This window comes from Phyllopteryx taeniolatus, chromosome 12 (assembly GCF_024500385.1).
Source record: "Phyllopteryx taeniolatus isolate TA_2022b chromosome 12, UOR_Ptae_1.2, whole genome shotgun sequence".
Classification (NCBI taxonomy): domain Eukaryota; kingdom Metazoa; phylum Chordata; class Actinopteri; order Syngnathiformes; family Syngnathidae; genus Phyllopteryx; species Phyllopteryx taeniolatus.
This window is the reverse complement of record NC_084513.1, coordinates 26,941,377-26,951,589: the sequence shown is the minus strand read 5'-3', so window position 1 is coordinate 26,951,589 and position 10,213 is coordinate 26,941,377. Positions and strand designations below refer to the sequence as shown.

At 42.4% G+C, this 10,213-nt stretch overlaps 1 protein-coding gene across 6 annotated transcripts in view; it reads right to left on the bottom strand.

Moving 5' to 3' along the window:
* Positions 1–536: 536 nt before the first annotated feature.
* The window catches only part of itgb2 (integrin, beta 2), a 76,646-nt gene continuing 66,969 nt past the window's right edge, over positions 537–10,213 (bottom strand). For 5 of the 6 annotated variants that reach the window (XM_061791903.1, XM_061791905.1, XM_061791906.1 and 2 more), the window contains 4 exons: positions 9,499–9,718; positions 9,205–9,419; positions 2,697–2,863; positions 537–2,292 (listed from right to left, as the gene is read on the bottom strand). In XM_061791903.1, the coding sequence (XP_061647887.1) occupies positions 2,227–2,292; positions 2,697–2,863; positions 9,205–9,419; positions 9,499–9,718 (668 nt within the window). In that variant the 3' untranslated portion in view covers positions 537–2,226. The remainder of the gene's footprint in view (positions 2,293–2,696; positions 2,864–9,204; positions 9,420–9,498; positions 9,719–10,213) is intronic. The other variant, XM_061791908.1, reaches the window with a different exon arrangement.

Sequence of the window (10,213 nt, the reverse complement as noted above, 5' to 3'; positions counted from 1 at the left end):
CACGAGAGAAGGAAGAGAGATCAACGGGTGCTCTATGCTTCAACTCGACCATAACCATATAAGTTTGTATTCTTGATTTTGTTGTTATAAATACTCAAAGGACAAGCTTAGTGTATCAGCATTCCTATTTGGAAACAAGATCACCACGAAACATTAAAAGAACCGGGAAGAAGGAATTTGATCAAGGACTTTTTCCTTACAAGGTCGGCTGGGCAACTTCCGGCCCTCGTTTGGAATTCCTTAGAATACCCATCCCCACATATTGGTATTGTGAGTTTAACTGAGGCTGTTACAAAAGGTTTGCACTTTTCTGACAATAAACTAGACTAGTAAAATTGTAAAATGTATTGGATAGATAAATATTATTATTATTACTATTATCATTATTTAGATCCTGTCATAACAATTTTAGGATCTCCACAAGGCCATTCTCAAATGGAGCAGAATTTGGAAAGTACATCCACGATACTTAGTCCGCGGCTGCTCTGCAAAGGATAAGTGTCGGAATTAGTCAGGAATCAGTAGGAAATGCAGAGAAAAGTTAATTGACTTTTAATGAAACAAAATACAAATGACCATATAAACGCAGATAAGATTTGCAATTAAAAGGTGTTACTGGCGTGGGGCAGAATCCTCATACCTCCAAAACCATAAATTTTAAGGAAACCAAAAAACAAACAAACAAAAAAAAAACAAACAGCACATTTGTTGAACCATTAACATTGCAGCAAGTCATTTTCAACACTATACAGTAATACTTCGCTATATCATGGTTCACTTATTGCGGATTCAGTGCACAGGGGAATTTTGGTGGGATGATCAGTTGAGTGCAGTGACTCTCCTGCACATCTTTGGTTCAGTTAGCATTGCTGACTATTTGAATATAATGTGGCAAAATGACTTTCATAAGGACAAAGTGGTTCTTTTACTCTGCAGAAAAAGAAACCTTACTAAGAAATTTCAACTCACACAATTGTTAAGTTGTTAAGTAATGCAGTGAACACGACAAGCCACAGTGAGAGTTTCATTAAATAAATTCACAAATACCAATCTAGCCTGATTTACAGTATAGCTAATGCACACACTTATAACAATATGGAACTGGTTGGGCCAAAAATAAGCAAGTAAACAAACAAATGCAAGTAAAAAGCAACATTTAGCTTGATTTTCTACAACCACGTCAACATGGGTCGACCTTCTGCCACTCAAGATAAGCAAACCCACGTTTTAAAGGTATGTGCTTGTTTTGAGTGTGTGGATGGCGACCTTAAGTGGACAAATCACAGATATTGAAATTGAATTCCATATATAACACTTTAAAATTTTGAGAAATATACAGTAAATTATCGGTTGCTACTTAGCAGGTTCTGTTTATTGCGGCGTTTCTGCAACATAAACCCAGCGATAAAAGAGGCATGACTTGTAATTGGTCAATAATTTGTAACACTCACACATGGGGACTGACCAATAGTATTGATTTGTGTAAAAATTTGAAATTTACCAAATTTGGACATAGGAGGTTTTCGGCCCAACGCCTGCGCTACATTAAGGTGACACAGTGAGCAACTGGTTAGCACATCTGCCTCACAGTTCAGAGGTCGTGCGTTCAAATCTGGGCTCTGGTCTACCTGTGTGGCTTTTCTACATCTACCCCAGTTATCTCCTACATTCCAAAAGCATGCATGGTTGGTTAATTGAAGATTCGTAATTGTTCTTAGATGTGCGTGTGAATGGTTGTTTGTCTATATGTGTCCTGCGATTGGCTGGCGACCAGTTCAAGGTGTACCCCGCCTCTCGTCCAAAGTCAGCTGGGATAGGCTCCAGCACACTTTTGACCCTAATAAGGATAAGTGGTACAGAAAATGGAGGGAATGAAGTATATATTAAAATGTGTTTTCCACCATATGATCCCAAATATAAAATGGGAAAAATGGTACAACAATATCAAATTAAATAGGAAAGCAGAAATACAGTATTTACTACAGTTTTTTTGTCGAATTCTTTGCAGACAATTCTAAAATTGAAAATTGAAAATTAACCTTGTCAACTGAATTTCTTTTTTAAATTAACCAAGCAAATTATTTTGGGGAAATTAATCGGTAAAAAACAGAGAACCTTTCGGTTCAGACACCAGAAAGGACATTTAATATCTTAGCAAGAAAAAAATCTTCAATTTGACGCAACACATTTTGTGTTTGCTTTGAGGAAGGAGGCTGTGCCTCATTTTCATTCTCCAGTGAAGGTTGGATTGGTCACAGTAGTGGTAGCATTCTGGAACAGTGGATTGTCTGCCTGTCAACAGAGAAGTGAAAATGTTAAGCCAGGTGCACACCGATCGACGCACCTGAACTCTACAGAACAGGACAATGGCCAACAAATTATACGCCAACAACTCGCTACAACAAAAAATTGCATCATTTGGAAACAACGTATCGAAGCACCCCCCCCCCCCTCCCCCCCAATGGGGGGGGCTCACCACCTAGGGAACTCTGCACAGTGCTCCATTAAGGACAGCACCGCCACTGATTGTGGTGGTATATAAATGTAAACTATTTTCAATATTATCGGAATGACATAAAACAGCTTATTTAATGAAAAATACTATACTATTCGAAACCCATAATATAACTGTTATTGAATAAAACATGCAATGTAATGTACAATACTGTAAATGGGAATAGATGACCAAGTCTCACCTCTGCCCATTTGGATTTCTTCTTTTCATTTTCAAACTTCCTGAACTCTTTCAGATCCTTCATGTAGATAAGCAGCTTAATCAGCATTAACAACAAGATGCCGATGAGAGCCACCGATGCAATTGAACCCCCGATGATAGCCATGACACTGGGTAGTTCTGGACAGTCTGGAGCAAGAAAAATTATATAGGTTTTACATGTACAATTTAAACAATAAAGCTATTTTGGAGGATATGTGTATTGGATTGCAAAACAATGCGCCCTCAATACTTGTATGCACAAGAAGGCAGCATTCATACTGTTCATGCAGATGTTGACATAGTTAGCTAACCGAAAGTGCCACGAGGAAAGGATTCCAGAGCAAACAGACCATTTTGTCTGATTTTGTAAACTTTCATGACCAAGGCCGTTGCCAGGGATTTGGGCCCCATACATCCATCCGCCCGCTGATACGCAGATATGCAATAAATAGAGCAGTACCAGCAGGATAATGAGTATAGTAAAAATCTAAATTAAAAAATCACCATTGACATGTTTTGAGGCGGTTGTTAGTTTAATGACTGATTGATGCTTGATGCTCCAAATGGGAACAGAGGACCTGTCTGAAACTGTCTGAAACTCTTGTGCTAAAAAATGGTGCTTCGACATGTGGGATATCCCATTTTCCCTTCAGTGCCGAAATAATGACAGGAGATAGCCCCCAAGAGATACACAGGATTTGAGTGAATGTAGTGGGAGAGCACCAAATTTCACTAATGACTAACAAAAACAGAGAAGTTGCTTTTTAATGTTTTTGGCCAGATTTTGAAACAATACAATACTGGGTAAAAGTTCAAAGTCCCGATTAGATTTCTCGTGCTATTTCAGTCGTTTTCTTAATACAGAACACAAACATAGGAAATATGTTTACAGCATTAACACTATACACATTGTTCCATCCATCCATCCATTTTCTTTACTGCTTATCCTCACTAGGGTCGCGGGGTGCTGGAGCATATCCCAGCTATCTTCGGGCAGGAGGCAGGATACACCCTGAACTGGTAGCCAGCCAATCGCAGGGCACAAACAAACAAACAACCATTCGCACTCACATTCACACATATGGGCAATTTAGAGTCCTCAATCAACCTACCACTCATGTTTTAGGGATGTGGGAGGAAACCGGAGTGTATGGAGAAAACCCACCCAGGCACGAGGAGAACATGCAAACTCCACACAGGTGGGGCTGGGATTTGAACCCCGGTCCCCAGAACTGTGAGGCAGATGTGCTAACCAGTCGTCTACCGTGCCGGCCACTTTATTACAGTATATGCAAAATTACATTTAAAAAAAGGTCACGGTGTTTTGACAAAGTCAGTCAAGCCCTCATTTTCAATTAACAAAAAATTACACCAAATAATTTCCCTTAATGTAATCAAAATCAAATGAACAGCTGCAACTGCCACCTACTTGGTGGGAGGAAGCAGCAACGAATGCCAGCTCTTTTTAATGGTGTTGTGACTTAGATGCTAAAGTGTGCCTTTTTTTATTGAAATTACTGCAGCTATGAATTCTTCCCCTTCAGGATACTGTTCATTGAAACACATTTAATTAATAACTGATAATGAGTGATGTGCGTAGAGGGTAAGTATACGCCCTGCAACCAGAGGGTCGTGGGTTCGTATACCTGCCCCAGCACGTCGTTGTTGTGTTCGGTCTTCGAAGTACTCGGCCCACCGACTCACAACGTCCCGAGTTTAGGTCAGCAGCACCCTGTCCCCGCTATACACAGTGTTGACAGTGCACTGCTTCTCCTTCCTAAGACACCGGATGTTGGACCAAAATTTCCTTGAAGCCGCCCGGAAGTCCTTATCCTCACCGAACTCCTCCCATGCCTGTTTTTTTTCCTCAGCAACCACCAAAGCTATATCAGCTGCCTCTGGCCGCCCACAGGTCAAAAAGGACAGATAGGACTCCCTCTTCAGCTTGATGGCATCCCTCACAGCTGGTGTGCACCAACAGGTTCGGAGACAGGCACCGACCACCTTATGGCCACAGATTTGGTCGGCCGCCTCTATAATGGGTGCATGGAACATGGCCTACTCGGATGTCCCCCGCCTCACCCGGGACATGGGCCAAGTTCTGCCGGAAGTGAGAGTTGAAACTGCTTCTGACAGGGGACTCTGCCATACGTTGCCAGCAAACCTTCACGACATGTTTGGGTCTGCCAGGTCGGACCGGCATCCTCCCCCACCATCAGAGTCAACTCACCACCAGGTGTTGATCAGTTGACAGTTCTGCCCCTCTCTTCACCTGAGTGTCCAAGACATGCAGCCACAAGTCAGAACACGACCACAAAGTTGATCATTGAACTGGGACCCAGGGTGACCTAGTGCCAAGTGCGCGTATGGACACCCTTTTGTTTGCAAATGGTGTTTGTTATGGGCACTCTGTGACGAGCACAGAAGTCCAATAACAAAGCAGGGCTCGGGTTCAGATCAGGGGGAGCGATTCCTCCTAATCATGTCCCTCCAGTTTTCATTGTCATCGGACTTGTGGCCGCATGTCTTGGACACTCGAGTGAAGAGAGGGGCGGAACTGTCAACCGATCACCACCTGGTGGTGAGTTGGCTCCTGGGGGAAGATGCCGGTCTGAACTGGCAGACCCAAACATATTGTGAGGGTCTGTTGAGAACGTCTGGCAGATTACCCTGTCAGAAGGAGCTTCAACTCCCACCTCAGGGCCTGACAACCGTAAATGTTAAATATTGAATGTGTCCTAATGTGTACGGGGGCAACACCGAGGATAATTGCCCAGGGAATCACTGATTGTGATGTGAAATGGAACATTAGCCATTAGAAAGAGTCTTGAAGGCGTCCTGAACACTGTTGCATAATACAAATAGAGGAGCAAGTGGTTGTGTTCAGTGTTTGTACATGTCACCCGAGTTTTTGACCACAATAAAAAAAAATACAAGAATTTGCAGTTGCAAAGTAGTTGTCAGATGTGCTAACAGTTTCTCTTACTCTTTCTTCTTTGCACACAATATAAAAGCTTTAAAATGTGCATTTTACCGTGTGAACTAAGTATTTGATCTCCGAGCAAAACAGGTTCATACTAGGTAGCGAAACCCATGTTGTCAATCACAGCAATGAGACGTTTTTTGGAGTCAGTCACCAGGGGCCTCAACTTATCAACGCTGCAGACGCAAAAAACAGAGCCTGAAAGATTCACATGCAACTTCCAGTGCAAAGTATGTGACTTTAAAAAAATAAAAATAAATACAAGAAAACAAGTAGATAACACCATTTCTAAAATACGGGACCCCAAACTAATCAATTTGAAACACCATCCAAAATAAAATAGAAAACATTTTTGTAAGCTATAATAAACAATTATACACAGAATCCTCAAAAACTATCCATCCATCCATTTTCTGAGCCGCTTCTCCTCACTAGGGTTGCAGGCGTGCTGGAGCCTATCCCAGCTATCATCGGGCAGGAGGCAGGGTACACCCTGAACTGGTTGCCAGCCAATCGCAGGGCACATAGAAACAAACAACCATTCGCACTCACATTCACACCTACGGGCAATTTAGAGTCTTCAATTAACCTGCATCCATGTTTTTGGGATGTGGGAGGAAACCGGAGTGCCCGGAGGAAACCCACGCAGGCACGGGGAGAACATGCAAACTCAACACAGGCGGGGCTGGGATTGAACCCCGGTCCTCGGAACTGTGAGGCAAATGCTCTAACCAGTCGTCCACCGTGCCGCCTCCTCAAAAACTACAGAGGAAGAAATGAAACACCTTTTAAGTGAATTAGACCCACCTAACATTGGTGAATTACAGAACAGGGATATTACAGCAGATATTACTTTAGAAAAAAAATCAAGAAAGCCCCTGGCAACTCAAACAAAACGCCGGGAAATGACGGTTTTTCCTCAGATTGGTATAAAATATTTCAGGAAGAATTGTCCCCTCTCTTGATGAGAACCTTTAACTGTATTGAAGATGCGGGCAAACTTACCCCATTGTGGAAAGAAGCTATCATAACTAATCCCCAAAGAAAGAAAATACAAATAATATAGTAATAATTTTAGAACTAAATTCTTAACACTGACTACAAATTATATCCATCAATAATTGCAAAAAGACTCCAAAAATTTCTCCCAGATTTGATTGATGAAAACCAGACAGGATTTAAGGCAGTCAAACGCAAGACATCAGAACTTTACATTTAATAGACAATATACAAAAAGAAAATAAAGCAGCAATATTACTTAGAAACTTCGAACTTACGCAGAAAAAGCGTTTGTTTGGGTAAATTGGGCATTTCTCTTTCAAACCTTAGATAGATTCGGGTTCAATATACAGTCAATTGGTTATATTAAAATGCTTTATCAACAACCAACAGCCAGAATCAAATTAGACAGATCGTTATCATCTACAATTATTTTGGAAACAGGACTATGATGATTTGGTGGTGGGATCCCCCCCTCTTGGTGTTGTGTGCTGTGTTTGCTTGGGATTTGGGTACTTTCACTGTGCGAGTGTGATTGCCACATGAACCTGGGTGCTTTCCAGTTCTTTTTTGATTGGCGATGCTCAAATCACCACTAGCCCCTGAACCCCGATAAACCTCAGCCCTTGTTAGTTGTCACTCTCATTTTACCTGAATAAATAGTATTCTTAGCAGTCATTACGTACATATTGGTGTAATCAAGTCTGTCTTTTTGAACTGGACCCTCGTCTGTTGTCAATGAGTAAATGTATCTGTGTGCCTTAAAGTAATTTGATATCCAACTATTTCCCCGGGTGGAGTTCCCAGGGTGGCGTTGTCGGGCAATTGCCTTGTAGCGCCAACCGTACAGTCCAGCGCATTGGTACGCCACACATCCAACACCAGCGTTCTCGCCACCCACCAACATTCTCAACGCTGTATAAAGTACTGATTGCAAAGATGCCAAGTCAAGGTCACCCTGTCCTGAGGATGCAGGGATGTCCTCTCCACGAGAACATTGATTGAGGAACTTGTCAGAGAAGTGGAAATGTAACTGCTGGAATTTAACTTTTTGGAACAATTAATGCAGGTGTCACACACAATAGGAAAAAAATTATGTGGAATATAACCGCTGCTGTTAATTCTATCGATCAGAGAAAAGAACAGTCTAAAAAATGATTTGACATCAAACTGGATAACAAAAATTTGTCACGGCCCACAGATAAGAACTATCTTTAACTGGGGGAAGACAAGCAATTATGGATAGCTGTATTGCAAACATTATGGGACACATCATAATGCATGCAGCCATCCTCAACCACAGCACCTGACATGCACCCACAGGGCTATTCTGTAGAATGAATGAATGAATCATGTGTTCTTCTAAGCGATGCAGATCGCAAGTTATATTTGTGCATTGATTGAATGAAATCCTTTTATGTTCTTGTCCTGCTGAATTTTTTGCGATGGTGCTTTAATTGAAATTTGGCTGCAGTCTATTGCTCCAGTATGTTTGGGAGACCCTTGTTAAATTTTGGTTTGTTGGTGATGTCTGTATGGCAACTGGATGTAATCTGCAGGCAGGGAAATAATTGAACAACGGCAAGATTCGGTTTAGTGCCGATTGCGAAATGCTGCATGTTCTCCAATCTCGTTAAAATGTCCGGGTGGCCACAAATGCCAGTGACGACAGGAGCTGAATGTGCTCTTGGATGGCTTTGGCAACTCTCTTAAGGCCTCTTTATACTCCCGCGCTCGCGCGGCCGACAACGCCCGCATTGCATCACGTGACTGACGAATTTGCCCCTCTGCGTAGCTTGATGCGCACACGTCAAAAATTGTTGCTGCGCGTCGAATGCCGCGGAGATAATCTCTCGATTGGTCCATTTTAGAACATGCTGTGATGACCTACTCGGCGTGCCCCTTGGTTCTACATACCATCTACGCCGCCACCTTCTCGATCGATTTTGCAGCATAATTAAACGTATCATCTGGTCATCTAAGTCCATTTGTTCTAGCAGACACTGTTCCACGGTCACCATTGTTGTTGCTTCGTTCCTTGTTACTGAAAAGAAAGTAAAAAAAACCCTACCGGAAATGGCCAAAAAATGCAGAGGAAACTCCACCCTGTGGTGTCCTAGCCAATACCAGTCGTAGCGACACCCCCGACTTGGAGGTGAACTGCAGTACATTTTCAAAACTGCGCGCGTGGAACAGCCGCTGACGTCAGCGCGGTCGGCGTCCGCGCGAGTATAAAGAAGCCTTAAAGAAGCCTTTAGGCGTTCTATTTGTAGTTTTACTGTTCGACCGCTAGGTTATGTTTTGTGTGTATGCATGATCAGAGCTGTGCGTAAATTTACGCAGGTCCCAACGCACATGCATAACTCCAACTAGATAAATCCCATTTTTGCATGGAAATGTTTGTACGCACAACACTTCTGGGCATACGCATACTTGATATGTTGGCCCAGGGCTCGAAATAAAAGTACTGAATGGGATGTGTTTATGTATTTACATGGGATCTTACCTCTCTGTTTCAGAATTTCAGCCATGTACTTATCCTCTCCAAACTGTTGATCAAGCTTGAATTTGATCCAACAGCTGTTTGAGTCCTTTTGCTGGCACAGTTTGCTCGAAATAGTAAACTGATCTGTCATTTCATGCGAAATGCTCTCTTTGCAAGCAAGACTGCAGTTTTTTTTTAAAGGACCAGATTCAAAGCCAAGGCATTCAATGCAATTTCTGAAATAAGATGAAAAGGAACACAAGTCAGTGTTTATCATCCGTAACTTCAAAAGTGCTGAATAATTACATTACTTACAATTTGGTTTGGCAGGGGTCAGGGCAACCAAGACATGTCTGGCAATGTGGACGTTGGTATCCGTTTTTACACTCACAACGGTTACACTTGCAATTTCCTCTGCCATAGCAAATGGTATTATTTGGGGTACGACACCCCTCCTCTGACTTTGTGCACTGACACGCTGAGCCATCAAAGCCTAGGTCGCATTTACATTTTCCGCAGTTGCATCTACCATTCCCTATTAGTTGCAAGGAATCGAAAGGAAAGGAACTATATTATACAGAAAACAAAACTTTATGGCGTAAGTAGGAAGTTAATTGTTGCAATTTATCAACTGTTCTACGGTCCTAGCATGGATTCCCACCTCTTTCACATTCAAAGGTTCCTACTGTCAATTTATTAAACCCAAACATTGCATACCATATTAATCATTTGTCTCATTTTTGGCCGAGCTTAAGAATGTCTTCGACCACCCCGTTAAAGGCAGGGAAGCGACTCGGTGCCTCCTGGCCATCACTCAGGGCTCCAGCTCCGTGGCTTCCCACTCTATTGATTTTAGGATTCTAGCGGGTCAGTGTGAGTGGGATGACGGCGTGTTAAAATTTATTTTTTTAAGGGACTGTCTGAGCAGCGGCGGCACGGTGGACAACTGGTTAGCTTATCTGCCTCACAGTTCTGAGGACCGGGTTTAAAATCTCGACCCCGCCCGCCTGTGTGGAGTCTGCATGTTCTC